Below are 27,407 nucleotides of genomic sequence, written 5' to 3' on the forward strand. Positions count from 1 at the left end.
TGCTGCCGCGTGACGTCACGAGGTAACGGAATGTTGCCGCTCCGCGCGGGAACTGAAATCTGAGGTGAGAAATTCTCATCGCGGTTGTGGTGGTTGTTGTTGTTGTGGTGGTTGTTGTGGTGGTTGTTGTTGTGGTTGTTGTTGTTTACCGAGGTAGAGCCTCGCTCTCTCTCTCTCTCGTAGGGATGTTATTTGAGTAGCAGCGAGCATGGAAGCGATGTCCTGATTGAAACTTTACAACGCGGGGCCTTGCCTCCTGCCCTCGCCTGGTCGCGTTTGCTTCAATTCTCTCGCTTAGTTGAGCAATTTCGATTTTAAGCTTCTTTCGTGACTGCAGTGATTCATCTGCTTGGTTCTTTCGGTAAAGTCATCACGTAGAATGGAAATAATAAAAGAATAAACATAAACCGATAAAATAATGAAAATAAAACATAAGAACCTTTTAATATGTTTTATATCACGTAGAATGGAAATAATAAAAATAAAACATAAACTTTTATTATGTTTTACATCACGTAGAATGGAAATAATAAAATAGTAAAACTAATATGTTTAATATTTGTATTATTTTATTATTTCCATTCTACGTGACTTTACCGAAAGAACCAAGAAGATAGTTTAGCAACCTGTGGAAGAACGCGATCAGCCAGGCGATGCATTAGTTGTGTTACTCTAGATTTGAAGCTTTCGTGACTGCAAGGATTCATACTCTTAGGTTTGTTCGGTAAAGTCACCGTGTAGGTGAAAAATGAAATTAAAATTAATAAAAGTAACAATAGAAATAAAATATAAAGTAAAAAATCACGACGTTTCGGAGGCAACACAAGTCTCCGTCATCAGGTGGGACCGTCACAGCCACATTTGCTGCATCAAGTGAGGCGTGATTTTATTATTATTTTATTTCTATTTTTACTTTTATTAATTTTAATTTAATTTTCTACCTGCATGGTGACTTTACCGAAACAACCTAAGAGTACGCTAGCTGGTGTGTTGACCGACTCTGTGTTGCATTGCATTTCAAATATTAAGTTTGTTTGATTAAGTGTCTCTCTCTGTGTGCAGTCACCAAAGCTCCAAATTTCTCATTGACACAAGGCCGTAGTTATATTATATGTTTTAATAAGTATGATATTATGTTATAATTATAATATATAATAATTCTATGATGTTATAATAATTAAAATACTCAAATATGCCCCTCCAATATATTGCTGTAAAAATCTTTAAAAATAATAATTGCGATGCTCTGTTAATAAAAACAACTATTTGCTAAACCTTGGCCACAAAATCTGGACTTGTCTTCATATAACGATGCATAGATTTATGTTTATATGATTGCGTTGTACTTTATGAATCCCTAATCTCTGCCATTACATACTATGAAACAAGGAAAGGTAAAAAAGGAAAAACAGAGCAATGTAATACAATACACTTTTAGACATTATTGTATAAAATAAAAATAATTCCATCCCATGTGTTAGTGAACTTTTAAAAATATTTTAGGGAGGAAATGGCAGGAAATGAGTTTTCAAATTTAGATATTTTTCTGGGGGGGGACCCCACACCCCCTGCAAGATTTGGTCCCCCCCCCCCCCCCGATGTTCTCTGTGTGTCTCTGTGTGTGTGTGTCTCTCTCTGTCTGTCATGTCTCTGTGTGTGTCTCTCTCTGTGTGTCTGTGTCATCTCTCTGTGTGTCTCTGTGTGTGTGTCTCTCTGTGTCTCTGTGTCATCTTTCTCTGTGTGTTTATGTGTGTGTCTCTCTCTCTGTGTCTTTCTGTCATCTCTCTCTGCTTATGTGTCTGTCTATGTGTCTCTGTGTCTCCGTGTCTGTGTTTTGTCTCTCTCAAATGGAGAAATCTTTGGAAGAACGTTATTAACCTGTTGGGGTGTTGACTTATGTTAGCCGACTCTCTGTGTTGTATTGCATTACATTTCTAAGTTTACTAGGTTTTTTTCTCTTTCATTTGTACCTGATGATGATGGCTTGTGTTGCAATTGAAACGTCGTATGCTATTTGTACACAGCGTTGGTGTACGGTGCTTTTTGTGGAATATTTTGATGTTTTTCCCCGGATTTTATGTTTGCACAGTCACATAGTCACTTTAAGATGTTTTCTCGTTCATGTTTTTGTTTGTTGCGGTTGCATCCGATTCAAGAGCCGAATGGCTCACGGGGCTATACCAAATAAATGAAACTGAAACTACAATTTTATTTATTTTTTTATTCTACGTGACTTTACCGAAAGAACCAAAGAGTATCTTGCTTACGTTTTAATTTCTCTTCACCTGGCTCGCTACTTTGTAACTTTGTTTTATTTGAAATATTCACACTTTTTTTCGTTTTTTACCAGGCCACGCCCGCTTGAGCTGCTGTACCGCTCTTGTTTTCAGAAGCGACCTGCTCACAACAACAACAAGGTGAGGCTTGTCAACAGCGTGGCGGTGTTCACTCTGGACGCGTGGCAGTGTTCACTCTGGACGTGTGGCGGTATTCACTCTGGACGCGTGGCGGTGTTCACTCTGGACACGTGGCGTTGTTCACTCTCTGCATGTGGAGTGGGGACAACCGGGGGATCCGGAGGGAAATCCACGCGACCACGGGAAGAGAGAAAGACACACAAACTAAATATACAGCAGGCGTCAGGGTTGGGATGAATCCACGACTTCCTGTATGCCAGGAGAGGTAGTTAACATCTCACCACGGGGAGCGAGAGAGACACACAGCCTCAGGGGTGTTGATTCATCCTCATTGAATTACTTTGTGGAGTCAGGAAGCATTAATAGTAAGTGGATGAAGGTGGTTAGGCATGGGTCTGGACACACCTCTTAACCATGCCAGTGTGTGACAGTGTAAAGTTTGTGTTGGCAGTTAAGTCTATTAACTCTATTGAACACGGAGGTTATACTGTATCACAACAATAGTTTGTTTTTGTTTTCCTCTGGAACTTTATGAGAATGGAAACAGTCAAGAAGTTAACACAGCACACACATGCAGCTGAAGTCAGATCTGTTCATCCCAGCATTCAAGGACATCGTGAGCCTGGCTGGCTTCACACCTCTAAGTTGCGATTGAACATTAATTTATGCATTTTTGCATAACACAAATAGTATTCTTTTCAACACCTTTTGCTATGTCAGCTAAATTTAGCTTTCATAAATACAGTGATCCCTTGTTTATCGTGGTTAATGGGGACCGGAACCCCCCGCGATGAGTGAAAATTCGCGAAGTAGGATTGGCCCCCCTAGGAAATTCCTTATATGTGTGTGTGGGTACCAGAATGTTTAAAATATGTATATTTATACTTTAAATCTATTTAATTATAAAACCTTAATATTATACATTCACTCTCTCTCTCATACAATACGTATTATGGTGTTCTACACTCACCAGTTAATTTCGAACACAACACTAAGATACGCGAGACACAGTTGACAGCATGAACGAGAGTGGCGTGATACAACAAGGGAATAAGCTGGGAGAGGATGCGATGATGCGCAGCCAATCAGCTCACGGGATACTGTACATCCACTCGTGCTCTCATTCGTCGATCTCGCGCCGGGAACCAATCACGTGCCTTGTCTGAAAAATCCGCGATGCACTGAGGCCGCGAAACTTGAACCGCGAAGTGGCGAGGGATTACTGTATTCCTTTTGTAGCTGGACAGCCAAAATTGTGTGCTCGGAGTTTTAGGTTTAACATTCATTTTGAAGATTCGAGGGCTTCCTGGCATGTTTATGACCATTCGCCCTCTCATTGTGTGCCAAAACAGCCCGTGTGATGAATTTGGGAATCTTTTTCACTATATCATGAATATATGAATAAGTGTTGACTTCTAAGTCATGTGTTACTATGTAAATATGCATTCCTCTGTGCATCGATACTGACGTGGATATAACTTTTTTTCTGTCTGCAGCTGTCGCTTCCTCTGCAGACTTGGTCTGATGGAGCAAAGGCACTCGGCGTGGCTCGGTGCAAAAAGGCAACAATGCGACCTGCGTGCCAACAGCACGGATCGTCCTGCACATTTGACAAGGCACCAGAGAACTCACACAGGAGAGAAACCCTTCAAGTGCAGTGTGTGTGGGAAAGCGTTTGAATATTCATCTATTCTTGTAATACACCAGAGAACACACACGGGAGAGAAACCCTTCAAGTGCAGTGTGTGTGGGAAGGCGTTTTCAAGTTCATCTACTCTTGCAACACACCAGAGAACACACACGGGAGAGAAACCCTTCAAGTGCAGTGTGTGTGGGAAGGCTTTTGCACAGTCATCTACTCTTGGAGCACACCAGAGAACACACACGGGAGAGAAACCCTTCAAGTGCAGTGTGTGTGCGAAGGCGTTTTTATTTTCATCTCATCTTGAAGTACACCAGAAAACACACACGGGAGAGAAACCCTTCAGGTGCACTCTGTGCGGGACGGCATTTGCACGTAAACAATATCTTCAAGTACACCAGAGAACACACACGGGAGAAAAACCCTTTAAGTGCAGTGTGTGTGGGAAGGCGTTTGCACAGTTATCTATTCTTCTAACACACCAGAGAACACACACGGGAGATAATCCCTTCAAGTGCAGTGTGTGTGGGAAGGCATTTGCACAGTCATCAAATATTCAAAGACACCAGAGAACACACAAGCATCAGAAGATCCACAAGGAGTGGAGTCTGAAATCAGCTTGCGAAAGTCAAAGTGCCGCAATGAGCCGATCCCTCATCAAACAAGAACCGGAAGACAATTCCAGCTTGGACGCTTTTAAAGGTATCGAGGTGAAACGTGAAGAAGTGATGGTGAAGAGTGAAGAAGTGATGGTAAAGAGCGAAGAAGTGAAGGTAAAATGTGAAGATGAAGATTCAACTCCAAAATCAGACCTTCACATCGATGGAGGCAACGTGAAGCAGGAGGAGAATTCTGACTGTGAGGCAGAGCGAGGCAACTCCCAGCAGTTTGTGGAAGTGGAGGTGTGGGTGGACTTCCTCCGAGACAATACAAAGTCAAATGGAGACCCGGTAGATGTGTAAGCCAGTGAAGATGTCGCTCCAATAGACGCACCTTTGTGACAGGCTTTTTATGACAAGAATGAAGTTGAACACTCAATTCCTAGGTTCAACCTGCAGAGTAAGAGCGGCCAGTCTGTGTGGACCTGTGTGTTGCAGAGGTGGGACAAAGTCATTGTTATGCAAGTCCAAGTCGAGTCTGAAGTCATCAAATTCATGACTCGAGTCTGACTCGAGTCCAAGTCACATGACTCGAGTCCACACCTCAGAGGTGGGACAAAGTCATTGTTATGCAAGTCCAAGTCGAGTCTGAAGTCATCAAATTCATGACTCGAGTCTGACTCGAGTCCAAGTCACATGACTCGAGTCCACACCTCTGGTGTGTTGGGTAGATCTCTAACCAGGAGCGAGAGCCAATAAGCTCCCAAGCATTCGCTATGTTATCAGTTGCATTTATATGGTGCTTGCTTAATCGCCTTGGCAACTCGGAGTTCTATAAATATACAAACAGACATAATTTCAACCGTGATGATGGGTACAAACTTAGTAATCATTGGAAAGATGTTATCAACCACGCAAAAAAGACTTAATTACACATTTTTGGACCATCTTATCTGACAGGCACTATTTTACTTTACTTTACCGAGTGTTAACATCCCCAGTGTTTAACAGTACTCTCTCTTCATTGTTCAGCCAGCACTGGTATAAACATGGGCATTTTCGTTCTTTTCTATCATGTGTATCAACAGGTGCTTGTACACAAACATGTCCACGTACACTTGCACCCCACACTCTCTTTTGGCCTCCCCTCCCCCTCTGTCCAATGCGTTGGCGTGTGCAGCAGTAGTTGCTTGCGTACAACCACGTCCACGCCGCCGACTCTCGTGTACCACGTCGTGCATTCTTTTAGCCCCGCCCCCCTCCCCCTCCCGATGCGTTCTACGTGGCACGTCGTGCCGTCTTTGAGCCCCGCCCCCCTCCCTCCCGATACGTTCCATTCATTGGCTACCACATTCTGATGAGCTCCCCCCCCCCTCTCCTCCCCCCTCAACTTGCTTTTAAGGGATTACATCTTGAATCATTGCCTCACTTGATGCAGCAAATCTGGCTGTGACGGTCCCACCTGATGACGGAGACTTGTGTTGCCTCCGAAACGTCGTGATTTTTATTTTATTTTACTTTCATTAATTTTAATGTTTTACCTACGTGACTTTACCGAAAAAACCTAAGAATATGAATCCTTGCAGTCACGAAAGCTTCAAATCTAGAATTAATGTGTCCGGATCTTTCTCTCGCGCTCTCCCTCCGTGTCTCTCACCTGCGGCTCGCCGGGTACGACGGTGACGCAGGGAACGCAGCCATCCCGCAGCTCCCACGGCGCCATGGGGCGGCAGCGCACGGCCACGCCTCATAATCCTCTTTTGACATCGTAGCTATTCCTTTGATCGTTCACCCCGTCCCCGCTGCTGATGCTGCTGATGCTGCTGTTGTTGCTGCTGTTGCTGATGTTGCTGATGCTGCTGTTGCTGAAAAAACGAACTGTGACAATGTTGGTAATATTGTTCATTTTCGATTTAAAGCTTTCGTTCAAGTTCAAGTTCATTTATTAGGTATAGCCCTGTGAGCCATTCAGCTCTTGAATCGGGTGCAACCGCAACAAACAAAAAACAAAAACATGAACAAAAAAACATCTTAAAGTGAATATGTGACTAAGTGCAAACAGAAAATCCAAGAAAAGACAGCAAAAATATTGCAGAAAAAACACCGTACACCAACGCTGTGTGCAAAAATCCCAGTGGGATGCAAGTCAAACAACAACAACAACCACAAGACAACTTAGATTAAGGCCATCAGTCTAACTCTGTACTACAACAACACAAACATGGCTAAACCAATACACTTTTCGAAATCACCAAAATAAAGCCATGAAGGCAATGAAAAAGCAATCATAGGAACTGACGGAATTTTCACAATAAATGGCATAAACAACATGTACTACCAAAACCCTGCAGCCATAGCTGGCTGCATGAGTCACTCCACAACAGCAGGAGCATCAATCGGAGTATTGTAATTTTTCAATGCACCTTTAAGATCAGCACACTAAATCAAAACACAGGTCATACTTTGTAGCGATCATCCGGAGCGAAACATTTTATTTTAGGTCACTGAATAGCACTGGCAGCTAGGGGTGTACAACTCCTCTAAAGCAGTTTTGAGTGAAGATCTCATAGGTAGTGACTCAAGTTTCAATTTATTTGCAACAGCATTCCAGACCCTGGGGGCATCAATAGCAAAGGCCCTTCCTCCAGTATATGTACGGCAATAGGGAATATTAAGCTGGTAAATGAGTGTAGACCTTAGGTCAAATTTGTTCTTTGAAACAGAGACGAGATCCAGCAGGTAATCTGCAGATTTTTTTGCAAGTACATCATGAATAAATAAGATCTGGTGCACAAGCCGTCGAACATTCAGAGATGTTAAGTTTGACCCAATGTAGAGATCACAGTGGTGAGTCCTATATGGGCAGTTCAATGCAAATCTTAAGGCCGAGTGATACATTGAGTCAAGCTTCTTAAGTACAGTACTTGGGGCTGATTTATACACAATGTCACAGTAATCAAGTAGAGGCAGTACGGTAGCTTTAATCAATTCCAAACGGAACATAGGAGGGAAGCAGTGCTTGTGTCGATATAGAAAACCAATTTTAATTTTTGTCTTTTTCCCAATATAATCAATGTGATCTTCAAAATTCAGTTTTGAATCCAGGATGACCCCAAGATACTTATAGATCTTGACTTGCTCTATTTGATCATTATTTAAGGTATGTAATTGGGGAAAAATAACTTCCCGCTTTAGTCCTGGTGAGAAGCATAGCACCTTGGTTTTGGCAGGATTTAGGACTAGTTTAAGAGCAACTAGCTGATGTTGTAGTTTGTTGAAATCACTCTGGAGCTTAGCAATCACGTCATCCGGAGAGCGGCCAGCAGTAATTAGTACCGTGTCATCTGCAAAAAGATTTACCCTGGAATAATCCAGTTCAGTGCCCAAGTCATTTACATAAAGAGAAAACAAGAGGGGGCCGAGAATGGAACCCTGTGGAACCCCTTTTGTTATCTTAACACTGTTTGACCTCCAACCATCTGTGAATACAGTTTGGGTGCGAGAAAAGAGGTAATTTTTTAACCATTTTACTGTGTTTTCGGAAAAACCGAGGCAACTTATTTTACTAAGCAGGATGTTGTGGTCTACTGTATCAAAAGCTTTGGACAAGTCAAGAAAAAGACAGGTGCAGTACTGCTTATTATCAAGGCTACTGTAAATGTGATTCAGAGAGTCTAATGCAGCAGATGTGGTGCTGTATTTTTTTCGGAACCCAGATTGTTTTAGATGTAATAGATTGTTGGCGGACAGGAAACTGCTAATTTGGTAGGTCAATAATTTTTCAAAAATTTTCATCAACGGGGACAAAATTGAGATAGGTCGGTAGTTATTTGGATCATCTTTAGGGCCCCCTTTGTGAAGTGGACGAACATAGGAATGTTTCCATTCTAGAGGAACTGATGCTTCTTTGATGGACAGGTTGAAAATATGGGCTATAGGTTTGTATATTAGGTGACCAACAGTTAGTAGAGCAAAGACGGGAATACTATCTGCTCCGGTAGAGGAGGACCCTTTGAGGTAGGACAGTTGTTTCAGAACATTACTTTCGTGGATTGGCTGAAAACTAAATTCGCTTAATGTTTGGACAGGAGTGTAGGAATTTGCATGAGCAGGGGTGACTCCCAATACATTATCAAATAGGGTACCAGCTTCAGAAAAATGAAGGTTAAAATTGTCAACTATTTTTTGGGGATCTGAAAAATATTCCCCATTTCGGTTAAGCTGAACGGGCAGATGATCTGTTTTGGATGCCTTTTCGATACATTTGATTGTTTTCCAGAAAATCCTGGCATTTCCATGAGATTCAAGGAGAGTGGAAGAGAAGTAGTTATTTTTTGCATGCCGTATTTTTTTGACGCATCTATTCCTTAAATCCTGTATTCTAGCCAGTCATTGACCAAATTACTTTTCTGAGCACATGCCCAAGCCTTGTCCCTAGTTTTCATGAGCTTTGTAATCACAGGATCAAACCATGGTGGACGGTTGCCTTTAGTTTTAAATTTAACCAACGGAGCATGTTTGTTAAGAATTTGGAGAAACGTGTACCTGAAGGTCTCCCAAGCCGTAGTCAGGTTTGGAATATCACAGACCTTGTCAATATCCGAGTGAAGCACATCATTAGTAAATGCCTGAGTGCTGAAGTGTCTCATGGAGTGCTTCTCAACCAATTTAGGGGGGGCTTTGGGTCTGGCTGATGATCTCACCCCAAAAATGAAGGAGTGATCACTAAGGTTATTACCTAGAACACCAGTCAGTGCGAAATTGTGAGGGGCATTTGTCAATAGGACGTCAAGCAGAGATGACTGTCCCGGATTTTTTAGGTTGGGTCTTGTGGGGACATTTATTAATTGAAACAGGTTAAATTCATCTGCAAAATTTGTGGCCACGGCCGGCGGGTTTAGCCAATTCCAATTTAGATCACCCACTAAAACTATTTCACCTTTAGGGAGGCCCCCAAGAAGCTCTCTCAGTGCAGATGCAGCTTCAACATCCTTCCCACTAGGCGGTCTATAGCAGCACACTACCAATATGTGTTGATTATTAGGGAGAGTTATTCTGAGAGCCAGACCTTCAAAGCAACATTTTTTAAACAAGGAGTGAGCTGGTGAACATGCAATAGTATTACGAACATAGATGGCAATTCCACCTCCTTTAGATCCTCGGTCAAGCCGAAAAAGATTGTAGTTGTCAATCGTAATCTGCAAGTCATTGACGGCAGGAGTGAGAAATGTTTCTGTTAGGCAAAATATGTCCGGGTCAAGATTTGCTACTTCTAGTTTTAGTTGACTTAATTTAATCAAAAGCCCTCTGATGTTGACATGTAGAACACCAACACCTTTTCTGCCAGAAAAATCTACAGAATTATATGAGTTCTTTACATTTGGTCCAGGATGAAGCTCAATACCACCCAGAAATAAGAAAAGTAGAATTAATAGTTTGCACAGGTATTTTCTGTGAAAGGATGAAGAGCGACGAACCTTGGACGAATAGCAGCAGCTCGCAGATGGTGTTATTTTTAAGAGCAGAATGAAGTTTGGAAGGAGTGCTGGTGAAGTAATGGGACAAAGATAGGGTTTAAAAGGATATAATGATGGAGTGTAGAAGTGTCTATAAGTTGTTTCATTAGCAGGTGTAGTTGCAAATTTAGCAATAAGTATTGACGCGAAGTAACGCGGGTAGCCATTTGTAGAGTTGAGTGTGGCACTAGATATGGCCGGGAGGGACAGTAGTAAGATACACAGCAGGTGAATTGACATCTTTAAAACACTAAATTTAAACACACACACAGCTCACTCACACGCAGCTCACCCTCACCCACTCTCACGCACAGCCCACACCCATGCAGCACAACGCACACGTGGCCGCACACGCCGCCGCCATCTTGCTGCTGTTGTTGTTGCAGCTGCTGTTGTTGTTGCAGCTGCTGTTGTTGCTGCAGCTGCTGCTGCTGTTGTTGTTGCAGCTGCTGCTGTTGCTGCTGCAGCTGCTGCTGTTGTTGCTGCAGCTGCTGCTGCTTGTTGCTGCAGCTGCTGCTGTTGTTGCTGCAGCTGCTGCTGTTGTTGCTGCAGCTGCTGCTGTTGTTGCTGCAGCTGCTGCTGTTGTTGCTGCAGCTGCTGCTGTTGTTGCTGCAGCTGCTGCTGTTGTTGCTGCAGCTGCTGCTGCTGCTGCTGCTGCAGCTGCTGCAGCTGCTGCTGTTGCTGCAGCTGCTGCTGTTGCTGCTGCAGCTGCTGCTGTTGCTGCTGCAGCTGCTGCTGTTGCTGCTGCAGCTGCTGCTGCTGTTGCTGCTGCAGCTGCTGCTGCTGCAGCTGCTGCTGTTGTTGCTGCAGCTGCTGTTGTTGCTGCTGCTGCTGCTGTTGTTGCTGCAGCTGTTGCTGCAGCTGCTGTTGTTGCTGCAGCTGCTGTTGTTGCTGCAGCTGCTGCTGTTGTTGCTGCAGCTGCTGCTGTTGTTGCTGCAGCTGCTGCTGTTGTTGCTGCAGCTGCTGCTGTTGCTGCAGCTGCTGCTGTTGTTGCTGCAGCTGCTGCTGTTGTTGCTGCAGCTGTTGCTGCTGCAGCCGCTGCTGTTGCTGCTGCTGCCGCTGCTGTTGTTGCTGCAGCTGCTGCAGCTGCTGCTGTTGTTGCAGCTGCTGCTGTTGCTGCAGCTGCTGTTGCTGCAGCTGCTGCTGTTGCTGCAGCTGCTGTTGCTGCAGCTGCTGCTGTTGCTGCTGCAGCTGCTGCTGTTGCTGCTGCTGCTGTTGCTGCAGCTGCTGCTGTTGTTGCTGCAGCTGCTGCTGTTGTTGCTGCAGCTGCTGCTGTTGTTGCTGCAGCTGCTGCTGTTGTTGCTGCAGCTGCTGCTGCTGTCGCTGCTGCAGCTGCTGCTGTTGTTGCTGCAGCTGCTGCTGTTGTTGCTGCAGCTGCTGTTGTTGCTGCAGCTGCTGCTGCTGTTGTTGCAGCTGCTGTTGTTGTTGTAGCTGCTGCTGTTGTTGCTGCTGCAGCAGCTGCTGTTGTTGCTGCTGCAGCTGCTGCTGCTGTTGTTGCTGCAGCTGCTGTTGTTGCTGCAGCTGCTGCTGCTGTTGTTGCTGCTGCTGTTGCTGCAGCTGCTGCTGTTGCTGCTGCAGCTGCTGCTGTTGCTGCTGCAGCTGTTGCTGCAGCTGCTGCTGTTGCTGCAGCTGCTGCTGTTGTTGCTGCAGCTGCTGCTGCTGCTGCTGCTGTTGCTGCTGCAGCTGCTGCTGCAGCTGCTGCTGTTGCTGCAGCTGCTGTTGTTGTTGTTGCAGCTGCTGTTGTTGTTGTTGTAGCTGCTGTAGCAGCTGCAGCCGACCCAACTGCAGTTGCAGGAGTCATACACGAAGCAGCAGCAGCTGTGTGTACTACAGCAGAGCAGCAGCGGCCGTGCGGCCTGGAGGCGCCGAGGCTGAATAGTTGCGTGATATGGACGTGGAGAGACGAGATGTTTGGCCCATCAGCTTCATTGTTCTGCTTCCATTTACGAGCGCCCTCCACGTAGGCCTCGACGTAGGCCCCCACGTGGGCCCCCACGTGGGCCCCGACGTAGGCCTCGAAGTAGGCCCCGACGTAGGCCTCTATGTAGGCCCCCGTGGGCCCCGACGTAGGCCTCGACGTAGGCCTCTATGTAGGCCTCCACGTAGGCCTCGACGTAGGCCCCGACGTAGGCCTCGAAGTAGGCCTCGATGTAAGCCTCTATGTAGGCCTCGACGTAGGCCCCGACGTAGGCCTCGATGTAAGCCCCGACGTAGGCCCCGACGTAGGCCTCGATGTGTGATAGTGTAGTGATGTACACTCGTGTGTGAAAAACTAACGTAATTAGTTAGTGGAGGCGTTATACGATAGATCACAGTGTATTAAAAAAGTATAACTGACGAATTGTTTTGGGTTAATTTAAAAAAAAAATGCAATGATTCGATCTCAAATCGAATCGTTTTTTTAACAATGGTGGATAACATACACACTTACATATATAACAGTAATAATTACATCGTAACTACATATATAACAGTCGGTAAAGTCACGTTGAAGGGAAATAATAAAATAATAAAAATATAAAACAATAAAAATTCTCACGACGTTTTGTCTGCAACACAAGCAATCATCATCAGGTGTGAAATCCACAGAAAGAAAATTTGAAAAAAAAAAATTCTCCTACAACATCAGAGTGCAGCGCCACATTAAATACGCACTACAGGGATTCATCTTCTTGGTTCTTTCGGTAGTCACGTAGAAGGGAAGTAATAAAATAATAAAAATAAAACATAATGAAATAATTCTCACGACGTTTCGGCTACAACGCAAGCAGCCGTCTTCACCTGAAGACGGCTGCTACGTGACTTTACCGAAAGAACCAAGAAGATTGTTAATTTTATGAACTTTTAAAACATTAGAGACATACGCGCAACGCTGTGAGGTGCTTTGTATAGACGCGATTATTTATTTACTTTACAAACCGCCGCCAAAAAATAAGCCCCAGCCACTTCCGCGTTTTAAAAACCTCGGCAACCAATCAGCGAGCGTCTTCCCGGTTCAAATTGACCAATCGCAAGGGTGAGTACGCGAGACCCCGCCCCTTCGCCCCACCCTGAACCCCCCTGACCCCACCCACTCCGAGGTTAAATCGACCAATGGGAGGGACGCACGGACGTGACGTCACCGGAAGTAGACACCGATGCGACTTGTTTTCTTCGACGCGTGGAAGTCGTCTACCGGTGGCGGTAGATGTCTTCCGGAACTGGTAGATAATCTACCGGTGGCGGTAGATTCTTCCGGAAGAGGTAAATGATCTTCCGGTGGCGGAAGATGTCTTCCGGAAGAGGTAGATAATGTTCCGGTGGCGGAAGATGTCTTCCGGTACTGGTAGACACAGACAAAGGTCCCCCGTGTAGCCTCTGGCAGCTGAAGGGGCAAGTGCTGCTAGCAGCGAGTAGCAGCAGCGTCTATGAAGGTAGACACAACGCTCCCCCGTGTAGCCTCTAGCAGCTGAAGGGGCAAGTGCTGTCAGTAGCGATTAGCAGCGCCGATTAAGGTAGACGCAGACAAAGCTCCCCCGTGTAGCCTCTAGCAGGCTCTAGGGACAAGTGCTGTTAGCGAGTAGCAGCGCTACCTATGAAGGCTACCGGCACTGTGGCTACACACACAGAGGGGGTGGGTGGCCAGCACCACGCCCGGCCGCCTTTGTCTCTCCCCCAGTGCTGGCGATGTTTATACGACACACACCGCTCATTTGAAAGTCCCTCTCAGTGTGGGGGGGGGGTGGTGGGGGGCTCAATCAAAAGCACCACAGCGTGTTACCAGTGACATTTCAATCGCGTCTTAGAAATGCAAATGTTTCCAACCCACGCTGGGTGGGCATTGCGGGTGGCTATGAGATGTTGACGACCTCGCCTGGTACACAGGAGGTCGTGGGTTCGGTCCCGACCCTGACGATGTCTGCTGTTTATTTGGAGTCTGCGTCTCTATTATCATCATCACGGTGGCTATGAGATGTTAACTACCTCGCCTGGTCCGCAGGAGGTCGTGGGTTCGATCCCGGAACCTGACGCCTGCTGCTGCTGTATATTTGAAGTCTGCGTCTCTCTCTCTCATCATCATCATCACGGTGGCTATGAGATGTTGACGACCTCGCCTAGTACACAGGAGGTCGTGGGTTCGATCCCGACTCTGACGCCTGCTGCTGCTGTATATTTGAAGTCTGCGTCTCTCTCTCTCATCATCATCATCACGGTGGCAATGAGATGTTGACGACCTCGCCTAGTATACAGGAGGTCGTGGGTTCGATCCCGACCCTGACGCCTGCTGCTGCTGTATATTTGGAGCTTGTGTCTCTCTCATCATCATCATCACGGTGGCTATGAGATGTTGACTACCTCGCCTGGTGTGCAGGAGGTCGCGGGATCGATCCCGGACCCTGACAATGCACACAGACACATAGAAACACACACAAAGACAGACACATGGATACACACAGATACACACACACATACACACACAGACAGACACACGCAGACAGACACACAGACACACACAGACAGACACAGATACATAGATACACACACATACACACATAGATACACACACACATACATAGACACACAGACAGACACATGGATACACACAGACACACACACAGACACATAGAAACACACACAAAGACAGACACATGGATACACACAGACACACACACATAGATACACACACAGACAGACACACAGACACACACACAGACAGACACACACACACAGACACACAGACACATAGATACACACACACAGACAAAGACAGACACAGACAGACACACATAGATACACACACACAGACACACACAAAGACAGACAGACACATGGATACACACAGACAAACACACATAGATACACACACAAAGACACACACAGACAAACACACACAAAGACAGACAGACACATAGATACACAGACAGACACACACACACAGACAAACACACACAAATACAGACACACACACAGACACACAGACAGACACAAAGACACACAGACACACACACAGACACACACACAAAGACAGACAGACACATGGACGGACGATGGTGGACTGAGCCGTGGTGGTCGCGACGTTTCGGGCACGGACCTGGAAATAATTGACACCCGCGGTGTGAGGGAGGGAAGACCATCACAGACAATGAGTCGAAAGCAAAAGTTATATTTATTAAATATCCCTCCAAAATAAAACAATCATCATTATCATCATCAACAAATCCTCTAGCAATCCGTGGTGTGTATATATAATGCATAAGTGTCAATATATCACACGCACGCGTGTGCATGTGTATATGTATCTGTGTGTGTCTGTGTGTGTGTCTGTCTGTCTGTGTGTCTGTCTGTCTGTTTGTCTATGTGTCTCTGTCTGTGTGTGTCTTTGTGTCTCTGTGTCTGTGTCTTTGTGTGTCTGTGTGTGTCTGAGGCTTTGTGTGTCTGTCTTTGTGTCTGTGTGTCTCTGTCTGTGTGTGTCTCTGTCTGTGTGTCTGTGTGTCTCTGTCTGTGTGTGTCTGTGTCTTTGTGTCTGTGTGTCTCTGTCTGTGTGTGTCTGTATGTGTCTGTGGCTTTGTGTGTCTGTGTGTGTGTCTGTGTCTTTGTGTCTATGTGTGTCTGTGTCTTTGTGTCTGTGCGTGTCTGTGTCTTTGTGTCTGTGTGTCTGTGTCTCTGTATGTGTGTGTCTGTGTCTGTGTGTGTCTGTGTGTCTGTCTGTGTGTCTCTGTCTGTGTGTCTGTGTCTTTGTGTCTGTGTGTGTCTGTGTCTTTGTGTCTGTGTGTGTCTGTGTCTTTGTGTCTGTGTGTCTGTGTCTCTGTATGTGTGCATCTCTGTGTCTGTGTCTTTGTGTCTCTGTCTTTGTGTGTGTCTGTGTCTTTGTGTATGTCTGTATCTTTGTGTCTGTGTGTGTCTGTGTGTCTGTGTGTCTGTGTCTTTGTGTGTGTGTCTGTGTCTCTGTGTCTGTGTGTGTCTGTGTATTTGTGTCTGTCTTTGTGTCTGTGTGTGTCTGTGTGTCTCTGTGTGTGTCTGTGTCTCTGTCTGTGTGTGTCTGTGTCTCTGTCTGTGTGTGTCTGTGTCTCTGTCTGTGTGTGTCTGTGTGTCTGTCTGTGTGTCTCTGTCTGTGTGTGTGTCTCTGTCTGTCTGTGTCTTTGTGTCTCTGTATGTCTGTGTGTGTCTGTCTGTGTGTCTGTGTGTCTCTGTGTGCGCGTGCGTGCGTGTGCGGTATAAATGCCGTGGGGGTTTTTTGGGGAGGGAGTTCAAGATTTTCTTTACAAGAGAGAGGAGAGAGAGGCAAGGGTTTGGGGGGATCGCTGCGTGTGGGAATTTAATAATTCAGTCGCGGTACAAATGACACAGACAACGAGGAGAGGTGCTTGCGCGTGTTGAATTGTGACCATTTGTCACGCCGAGTCCACGAGAGATGGGGTGGTGGTGCTGTTGGGTCCAGTGCCGGATGAAGCTAGAGCAGGTCCTGTAGCATTTGCTGTTACACTGGTCAACACACTTTTTTCTGGCACGAGGTATTCCAACGGTTTTAAGGTAATTTTGGGGTGCCGATTCCAAATTTGGCATCAGTCTATCACATCAGGTTTTTGAGATATCAAAGATTGCATTTTCAATAAGAACTGCGGAAGAAAAATATTAAATAAATGTGGATATCTACATGAAATGATATTATAAACACACTATGCTAAAAATGCAGCACCATGTTTTAACACTAAAGCAGTCACTACCTCGCAACAACTTGCAATCATAAGTGACGGAGTTAATTTCGGGTAAAATCAATGAAAATGGGGTATGCCGATAGCATAAAAATGAGATGTGATGGAGCAAATCTGAGGTCAGATTTGGAATCGGCACCCTGAAATTAGTCTAGAACAACTGCAAAAGTCCAGGCCAGAAAAAAAAGTGTTTTTTTTGTTGACCAGTGTTACAGATTTGAGAGAAAAAAATATTAAAAGACAATTTGTTTTTAAATTTTGTTCAAATTTTCTTGCTGTGTTTTTCACACCTGATGATGATTGCTTGTGTTGCAAATACTCACGTCGTGAGCATTTTATCGTTTTAGAATTTTTTTTATTATTTTATTGTTTCCCTTCTACGTGACTTTACCGAAAGAACCGAGAATATGAATCCCTGCAGATACGAAAGCTTTAAATCAAATTTAGTTTTTTTTACTTGCGTAGTAAAGTAATTTTTTTAATGTTTTCATTTGCTATACAGCCGGATGGATAAGACGAATCGGTAACCTTAAACACCGCGGTCGTTCGTAAAAGCTGAAGGGCAGTATAGTACTATAGCAATAGAGCAAGTGCAGAATCACCGAACCGAAATTGAGTGCTACTAGGGTAATGAGACATTGTTACGTAGCATTAGTAGCTACTTGTGCTACTAGGATAATGAGACACTGATACGTAGAATGTGTAGCTACTTGTGCTACTAGGATAATGAGACACTGACAAGTAGCATTAGTAGCTACTTGTGTTACTAGGATAATGAGACACTGACAAGTAGCATTAGTAGCTACTTGTGTTACTAGGTTAATGAGACACTGACAAGTAACATTAGTAGCTACTTGTGCTACTAGGTTAATGAGACACTGACAAGTAACATTAGTAGCTACTTGTGCTACTAGGTTAATGAGACACTGACAAGTAGCATTAGTAGCTACTTGTGCTACTAAGATAATGAGACACTGACAAGTAACATTAGTAGCTACTTGTGCTACTAGGTTAATGAGACATTGACAAGTAACTTTAGTAGCTACTTGTGTTACTAGGTTAATGAGACACTGACAAGTAGCATTAGTAGCTACTTGTGCTACTAGGATAATGAGACACTGACAAGTAACATTAGTAGCTACTTGTGTTACTAGGTTAATGAGACACTGACAAGTAACATTAGTAGCTACTTGTGCTACTAGGTTAATGAGACACTGACAAGTAGCATTAGTAGCTACTTGTGCTACTAGGATAATGAGACACTGACAAGTAACATTAGTAGCTACTTGTGCTACTAGGTTAATGAGACACTGACAAGTAGCATTAGACGTAGGGGAGGCTCAGCACCGGCTCAGAAAGTGTCTCTGGCGGCGTTGGCCACGAGCGGGAATGGAACTCGGCTGGTCGGTGCGGAGCGCAGCGCTCACCACGTCACTGCCAACAACAACAAACTTGAACTCTGACCCCGCTCTCTGACGTCACCGCTCAGCTTGACCTCATCGGCGTCAAACGCCAGGGGGAGGTGTGCCTCGCTAGTGACGTCATGTCACCAAGGTATTCACCCCACCCAACTCACGCGCTCTTGAGCGTGACGTCACCTCCGCTCCAGTGCCAATCCTTATTTGGGCAAAGCTACGCCCGGTGACTGGCGGCTCATTTACATAATTTATTCGTGAAAGCCGTCGCGAGTTGAGGGCCGCTCATTGTGGGGAGGGGAGTGTCATCGTACACCGCTAGTGACGTCATGTCACCTGCTGCTGCCGCGTGACGTCATGTCACCTGCTGCCGCGTGACGTCACGAGGGACCGGGAAGTTTCCGCTCGGCCCGTGCACTGAAATCCGAGGTGAGATTCTCATCGCGGTTGTTGTGGTGATTGTGGTTGTTGTGGTGGTTGTTGTTGTGGTGGTTGTGGTGGTGGTGTTGTGGTGATTGTGGTTGTTGTGGTGATTGTGGTTGTTGTGGTGGTTGTTGTTGTGGTGGTTGTGGTTGTTGTGGTGATTGTGGTTGTTGTGGTGATTGTGGTTGTTGTGGTGGTTGTGGTTGTGGTTGTTGTGGTGGTTGTGGTTGTTGTTGTTGTTGTGGTTGTTGTGGTGGTTGTTGTTGTTGTTTACCGAGGTAGAGCCTCGCTCTCTCTCGTCGGGATGTCAATTGAGTAGCAGCGAGCATGGAAGCGATGTGCACGTTGTAACTTACAACGCGGGCCTTGCCTCCTGCCCTCGCCTGGTCGCGTTCGCTTCAATTATCTCGCTTAAATTTCGATTTGAAGCTTTCGTGACTGCAGGGATTCATCTTCTTGGTTTTTTCGGTAAAGTCACGTCTGAATGAAACACCCCAGGGTCTTCCCGACAGACCTGGTCTTCACCTGAGGACGGCTGCTTGCGTTGTGGCCGAAACGTTGTGAGAATTGTATTTTATTTTATTTTTATTATTTCCCTTCTACGTGACTTTACCGAAATAACCAAGAAGATTATCTCGCTTCGTTTTGCAATCTGTGGAAGAACGTAATGAGCCAGGCGACGCGTTAGTTGTGTGTTGACCCACTCTCTGTGTTGCATTGCATTACTTTTCTAATTTTATTAAGTTTGTTTGATTAAGTGCAGTCACCAAACCTCCAAATCTCTCATTGACACAAAGCCGTAATTATAATATGTTATAATAATTATAATATGTTATAATAATTATAATCAAATATGCTCCAAATGTCCCCCCCCCCCAATATATTGCTATAAAAATATTTGTAAATAATAATTGCGATGCTCTGTTAATAAAAACAACAATTTGCTAAGCTACAAGATCTGGACTTGTCTTCATGTAACAATACATAGATTCTTGTTTATATGATTGCGTTGTACTTCATGAATCCCTAATCTCTGCCATTACATACAATGAAACAAGAAAAGGTAAAAATGAAAAACAGAGCAATGTATTACAATACACTATTAGACGTTATTGTATCAAATAAAACAAAGTCCATCCCATGTGCTAGTGAACTTTAAGAAATATTTTATGGAGGAAATGGCAGGAAAACAGTTTTCTAATTTAGATATTTTTCTGGGGGGGGGGGGACCCCAGACCCCCTGGAAGATTTGGTCCCCCCCAATGTTGACTCCATGGCTACGGCCTTGCATTGACGTGCTAGTTTCTCTACCCCCCCCCCTCTCTCTCTACCCCCCCCCCCCTCTCTCTCTACCCCCCCCCCTCTCTCTGGCACTTTCTCTACCCCCCCTCTCTCTCTCTGCCCCCCTCTCTCTCTCTACCCCCCCCTCTCTCTGGCACTTTCTCTACCCCCCCCCTCTCTCTACCCCCCCCCCCCTCTCTCTGGCACTTTCTCTACCCCCCCTCTCTCTCTCTGCCCCCCCCCCTCTCTCTGGCACTTTCTCTACCCCCCCCTCTCTCTCTTCCCCCCCCCCTCTGTTCCTTTCTCTACCCCCCTCTCCCTCTCTGCCCCCCTCTCTATTTAAGGCCTCGACACAGAGGCGTTGTTTCTCTGTGTGTCTCTGTGTGTCTCTGTGTCATCTCTCTCTGTGTGTCTATGTGTGTGTGTCTCTCTGTGCGTCTTTGTGTCATCTCTCTCCCTCTGCTTATGTGTCTGTTTGTGTGTCTCCGTGTCTCTCTCTCAAATTGAGCAATCTTTGGAAGAACGTTATCAACCAGGCGGGCTGTTGACTCTTATGTTAGCCGACTCTCTGTGTTGTGTTGCATTACATTTCTAAGTTTACTAGGTTTTTTTTCTCTTTCATTTGTACCTGATGATGATTGCTTGTGTTGCAATCGAAATGTCGTATGCTATTATTTAATTTATTTATTTATTCTACGTGACTTTACCGAAATAACCAAAGAGTATCTTGCTTAAGTTTTAATTTCCCTTCACCTGGCTCGCTACTTTGTAACTTTGTTTTTATTTTAAATATTCACAGTTTTTTTTATTTTTTACCAGGCCACGCCCGCTTGAGCTGCTGTACCGCTCTAGTTTTCAGAAGCGACCTGCCCACAACAACAACAACAAGGTGGGGCTCGTCAACAGCGTGGTGGTGTTCACTCTAGACACGTGGTGGTGTTCACTCTAGACGCGTGGTGGTGTTCACTAGACGCGTGGCGGTGTTCACTCTAGATGCGTGGTGGTGTTCACTCTAGACGCGTGGCGGTGTTCACTCTAGACACGTGGCGGTGTTCACTCTAGACGCGTGGCGGTGTTCACTCTAGACGCGTGGTGGTGTTCACTCTAGACGCGTGGCGGTGTTCACTCTAGACACGTGGCGGTGTTCACTCTAGACGCGTGGTGGTGTTCACTCTAGACGCGTGGCGGTGTTCACTCTAGACACGTGGTGGTGTTCACTCTAGACTCACTCTAGACGCATGGCGGTGTTCCCTCTGGACGCGTGGCGGTGTTCACTCTAGACGCGTGGCGGTGTTCACTCTGGACGCGTGGCGGTGTTCACTCTAGACGCGTGGCGGTGTTCCCTCTGGACGTGTGGTGGTGTTCACTCTAGACGCGTGGCGGTGTTCACTCTAGACGCGTGGCGGTGTTCACTCTGGACGTGTGGCGGTGTTCACTCTAGACGCGTGGCGGTGTTCACTCTAGACGCGTGGTGGTGTTCACTCTAGACACGTGGTGGTGTTCACTCTCGACGCGTGGCGGTGTTCACTCTGGACGCGTGTCGGTGTTCACTCTAGACGCGTGGCAGTGTTCACTCTGGACGCGTGGCGGTGTTCACTCTGGACGCGTGGTGGTGTTCACTCTAGACGCGTGGTGGCGTTCACTCTAGACGCGTGGCGGTGTTCACTCTAGACGCGTGTCGGTGTTCACTCTAGACGCGTGGCGGTGTTCACTCTAGACGCGTGGCGGTGTTCACTCTAGACGCGTGGTGGTGTTCACTCTAGACGCGTGGCGGTGTTTACTCTAGACGCGTGGCGATGTTCACTCTGGACGCGTGGCTGTGTTCACTCTAGACGCGTGGCGGTGTTCACTCTAGACGCGTGGCGGTGTTCACTCTAGACGCGTGGCGGTGTTCACTCTAGACACGTGGCGGTGTTCACTCTAGACGCGTGGCGGTGTTTACTCTAGACGCGTGGCAGTGTTCACTCTAGACGCGTGGCTGTGTTCACTCTAGACGCGTGGCGGTGTTCACTCTAGACGCGTGGCGGTGTTCACTCTAGACACGTGGCGGTGTTCACTCTAGACGCGTGGCGGTGTTCACTCTAAACGCGTGGCGGTGTTCACTCTCTGCATGTGGAGTGGGGACAACCGGGGGATCCGGAGGGAAATCGACGTGACCACGGGGAGAGAGAGAGAGAGACGCAAACTACAAATATACAGCCGGCGTCAGGGTTGGGATCGAACCCACGACTTGCTGTATTCCAGGAGAGGTAGTTAACATCTCACCATGGAGAGAGAGAGAGACATGCAGCCTCGGCTGTGTTGATTGATCCTCAATGAATTACTTGGTGAAGTGAGGAAGCATTAATACTGAGCAGGTGAAGGTGGCCAGGCATGGGTCTGGACACCACCACCTGTGAACCATGCCAGTGAAAACCCCTGAATTTTATTCTTGTAAGAAAGAAAAAAGCTGAAATAAATACATTTAACTAAATCGGATGTTTTTCACTGAAGGAAATTCAACCTTAACCCACTTCTACGTAATGTAGATTTCGGCAACTCGGGAAGGGAATGACGTGGCAACCTGAAAATAGTGGTGTTCACTTCGATATTCCAGACGGCATAAGCTGTGAAAATTTCATGACGCCAGAGCCCAGCGTTGGAGAGTTTTTGCTGCTTCACACAAACAAGCAGGTGTAAGTTCTGCTTTATATTTAAGATGGCAGTTGTACCCGTTCTTCACACGGATATGTATTGAAACTCTGAGAAGCCATCGACTTCATCGGCCTAGAGGGAAGCACCAACCTGCACACTGTTAACAGCTGTAGAAGTACGGCGCCCGAAGAGCCATATGGTAGGGGTAAGCATTGCAGAGCACTTAACTCAGGTGTGATGCGGGTTGACGCCACATACTCCATGGTCATTTCTCCCCCCCCCCCCTCCCAAAACACAAAAGTCTATTTTTATAGTTATGACTTTGTGTACATTATGGAACCTACCCACATGCTAAATTTCAAGCGTGTTGCATGTTGGGAAGTATGCTAAACATTTCGATCAGACACACATATCCACACATTTTACTTTTATATATAGACTAGTTTTACTAGCCGGCTTCGCCCGGGACTTGGATACATGTCTTGGATTAAACACGGCCTACGCGGAGTGTTTGGGGGGGGGGGGGGTGACGTCAGCATGCACACTGCGTAACGCTGCCGCATGCGGGTGTGACATCACAGATGTGATCACAGATGTGATGTCACTGCTCACTTGCGTGCAAAATGAATGCATTATTGCGCCCCGCCCCCTTCCCAAAATACAAAAGTCTATTTTTATACTTTTCCCATTGTGTACAGTGTGGAAGTTACCCACATGCCAAATTTCAAGTTTGTTGCATGTCGGGAAGTATGCTAAACATTTCGAAAAGACATATTCACAAATTTCCCTTTATTATACGTAGATAAATCGGCATTTAGCGACCCCCACCACCACCGTGTGGCATATTATTACGTGCCAGGGACTCTCTGAGAGGACAACAGTCCGTGTCCATAATTGGCAATAAGTAACGGCAAAGCAGTTGCAAGCGACTCGCAGAATTGTGCGCAGTTGCGTCTACAGTACACGGCTTCCCTGAAGGCATCAACACCTTCAGCGAGCGCGATGCCGAGGTTCTTACTTACTAACAACTCCTTACTGACTAACAACTCCTTACTTTCTAACAACTATCATTTTTCATTGCTGGAGATGTTACCCCCCCTCCCCACCTGAAAATCCTGACTCCGCCTCTGTGCGACAGTATGAAGTTTGTATTTGCAGTAAAGTCTATTAACTCTATTGAGCACGGAGGTTATATCAAAACAGTAGTTTATTTTTGTTTTCCTCTGGAACTCTTTGTAAGAATGGAGTCAGGAAGTGATCACAGCACATGTGCAGCAGCTGAAGTCGGAACTGTTCATCCCAGCAATCAAGGACATCTGAGCCTGGCTTCACACCTCTAAGTTGTGATAGAACATTCATTTATGCATTTGTGCATAATACAAATAGTATTATTTTCAACACCCTTTGCTTTGTCAGCTAAATTTAGCTTTCATAAACATTTATTTTGAAGCCAGACAGCCGAAATTGTGTGCTCAGAGTTTTGGGTTAACGTTCATTTTGAAGATACAAGGGCTTCCAGGCATTTTATGACCATTCGCCCTCTCATTGTGTGCCATAACAGCCCTTGTGATGAATTTGGGACACTTTTTCACTATATCATGAATATATGAATAACTATAGACGTGTAAGTCACGTGTGACTTTATATATAGGCATTCCTCTGTGCATTGATACTGACGTGTAGATGGTGTGGATATTATATTTTTCTGTCTGCAGCTGTCGCTTCCTCTGCAGAATTTGTCTGATGGAGCAAAGGCAGTCGGCGCAGCTCGGTACGACAAGGCAACAATGCGACCGGTGTGCATACAGCACGGATCATATTGAACATTTGACACGGCACCAGAGAACTCACACAGCAGAGAAACCCGTCAAGTGCAGTGTGTGTGGGAAGGCGTTTTCAGATTCATCTACTCTTGTAAAACACCATAGAACACACACGGGAGAGAAACCCTTCAAGTGCAGTGTGTGTGGGAAAACGTTTGCACAGTCATCTACTCTTGTAGCACACCAGAGAACACACACGGGAGAGAAACCCTTCAAGTGCAGTGTGTGTGGGAAGGCGTTTGCACGTTCATCTACTCTTAAAAAACACCAGCAAACACACACGGGAGAGAAACCCTTCAAGTGCAGTGTGTGTGGGACGGCGTTTACACGTTCATCTGCTCTTAAAAAACACCAGAGAACACACACGGGAGAGAAACCCTTCAAGTGCACTGTGTGTGGGAAGGCGTTTGCACATTCATCTGCTCTTATAACACACCAGAAAATACACATGGGAGAGAAACCCTTCAAGTGCAGTGTGTGTGGGAAGGCGTTTGCACATTCATCTGCTCTTGTAGTACACCAGAGAACACACACGGGAGAGAAACCCTTCAGGTGCAGTGTGTGTGGGAAGGCGTTTGCACATTCATCTACTCTTGTAGAACACCAGAGAACACACATGCATCAGAAGATCCACAAGGAGTGGAGTCTGAAATCAGCTTGTGAAAGTCAAAGTGTTGCAATGAGCCCATCTGTCATGAAACAAGAACTGGAAGAAAATCCCAGCATGGACACTTTTAACGGTAACGAGGTGAAATATGAAGAGGTGAAGGTGAAATGTGAAGAAGTGATGGTGAAGAGTGAAGAAGTGAAGGTAAAATGTGAAGATGAAGATTCAACTCCAAAATCGGACCTTCACATCGATGGAGGCAACGTGAAGCAGGAGGAGAATTCTGACTGTGAGGCAGAGCGAGGCAACTCCCAGCAGTTTGTGGAAGTGGAGGTGTGGGTGGACTTCCTCTGAGACAGTACAAAGTCAAATGGAGACCCGGTAGATGCGTAAGCTTGAGACGATGTCGCTCCAATAGACGCACCTTTGTCACAGGCCTTTAATAACAAGAATTTGAAGTTGAACACTCAATTGCTAGGTTCAACCTGCAGGGTAAGAGCGGCCAGTCTTTGTGGACCTGTGTGTTGGGTAGATCTCTAACCAGGAGCGGGAGCCAATAAGCTCCCAAGCATTCACTATGTTATCAATTGCATTTATATTGTGCTTGCTTAATCACCTCAGCAACTCGGAGTTTTGTATCGTATCTCGTCTCAAACACTTGAAGAGCATCCCCAAGTAGCAGCTACCCCTGTGTGGCACAAGGTGGTGGCCCTGGACCGGCCTGCATGTGGACAAGAGCCTGTCAGTAGGGGGCGATGGTTGATGTGGCATCTCAGTTGTGGAGTTTGTAGGTAATGTTTAGAATTTATAAATGTTGACCCAGACGCCAGCATGCAATGGCCTACTCGTTTTGAATGGCGCAATAGTATGTTGTACATACACTGTTAAGCAGACAGTGTTTTTTGTTTATCTTGTTAATAGGATTTAACCTGATGCAGCATATTTCAGTGCAGTAATTTAACTTCGTAAAAATTGTCAATAATTTAGAATGAATACTTGTCTGATTGTGTGCGTACGTGTAACATTTTGTCTATAAGGGTCAAACATTGATTAAGTGATGTTAGGACAAAGTGTGTGTTTTTGGAGTAACCTGTACAGATCACTCAGGTGAGATTCATTGTTCTTGTGATACAGGTCAAAGGGTATTTTTGTGTTTTCAGGAAGCATCTCCCTCTGGAACAACTCATTGTCTTTGAAATAGGGAGCACACTCGGATCATTCATCAGTTACAAGGCAAACCACTTAAAAGTTAAACGTAGAGGAGGTACATTCTCAACAACACGAATTATAATTTTGTATTACTTGTTGACGTAGATTTTGTCTAACTCGGACTAGAAATGATCCTTACTGATTAACGTCTGGATGTCCGTAACCATCGGTTAAAGCAAGCCCGGCTGCTGTTGAGACGCTGTGCACCAATAAGGGTCCACAGGTGGCTAGCACTGAATCAATGACGCGCTCCCAGAAGTCTGTGCTAGTTATAGTTCGTTTAAACATTCCTTTGTTTCGTGGAGAGATCGATAAATGAAACATGTCGTATCTGCTGATCTGCTTCATAGCAAGGAGGTCATTTTAAGAGCACATTTGGAATGCATATTTGGTACAGATATGTATTTGGTTACAAGGCAGAGCACATCTAGTAGATACATTCTCCACAACAACACTCATTAGAATTTTGCTTGATGTCTTATATGTTTGCGAACTAGGACAAGAAATGGTCCTTGCCGATTAACGTCTGGATGTTCACAACCATGGGGTTGAAGCAAGCCTGACCGCCTGCGGTGCCCCTCAACCATTTACGGCCTTGGGCCAGGAAAGTCACGAAAAAAATTGCACACGAATGACGCATCCACGCCAACTCCCAATGCTCCGTTTTGAAGTTTTAAAATGAAACAACTTTGAATTGTATTTTGTTTTGAATTGTGTTTCTTCAATAAAAGCTGATATCATTTTACATCTGGAAGACTTAATTGAAAACGACATTTCGTGTGAATTTTCTCTCGTCGTTAAGTAGGTGGCCTTGCCAGGGATTCGGTTTGATGCGGACTTTCACCTGGTTGGGATCGCGGGGTGGAGATGAAACGACACAGAGCTGCTGGCCGTGCGAGAAGACCGCTGTCTGCAGATCGATTCCAACGTGATCGAACGTCTGTCTCTGCGCCTCCGTCGTTCATGCAGGAGGCCCGTAGGGTTATAGCGCCCCCTGCATGAAAACGACGGAAAGTGCAGCATTCGTCACAGATTAATTCTAGATTTGAAGCTTTCGTGACTGCAAGGATTCATATTCTTAGTTCTTTCTGTAAAGTCACGTAGGTAAAAAATGAAATCAAAATTAATAACTTTAAGAAAGAACTAAGA

General features: G+C 45.6%; 1 protein-coding gene across 1 annotated transcript; it reads left to right on the forward strand.

Annotated features, from left to right (window-relative positions):
* LOC133358768 (zinc finger protein OZF-like) lies at positions 1-26,983 on the forward strand. The gene is made up of 4 exons (XM_061577208.1): positions 1-64; positions 2,351-2,417; positions 3,914-4,611; positions 24,445-26,983. Exons 3-4 carry the CDS (start codon positions 3,942-3,944, stop codon positions 25,401-25,403), a joined length of 1,629 nt encoding a protein of 542 aa, XP_061433192.1. The 5' UTR covers positions 1-64; positions 2,351-2,417; positions 3,914-3,941; the 3' UTR covers positions 25,404-26,983.
* Positions 26,984-27,407: the final 424 nt, after the last annotated feature.

Source organism: Lethenteron reissneri, chromosome 63, assembly GCF_015708825.2.
Source record: "Lethenteron reissneri isolate LAM-NWPU_2019-01 chromosome 63, ASM1570882v1, whole genome shotgun sequence".
NCBI classification, from domain to species: Eukaryota; Metazoa; Chordata; class Hyperoartia; order Petromyzontiformes; family Petromyzontidae; genus Lethenteron; species Lethenteron reissneri.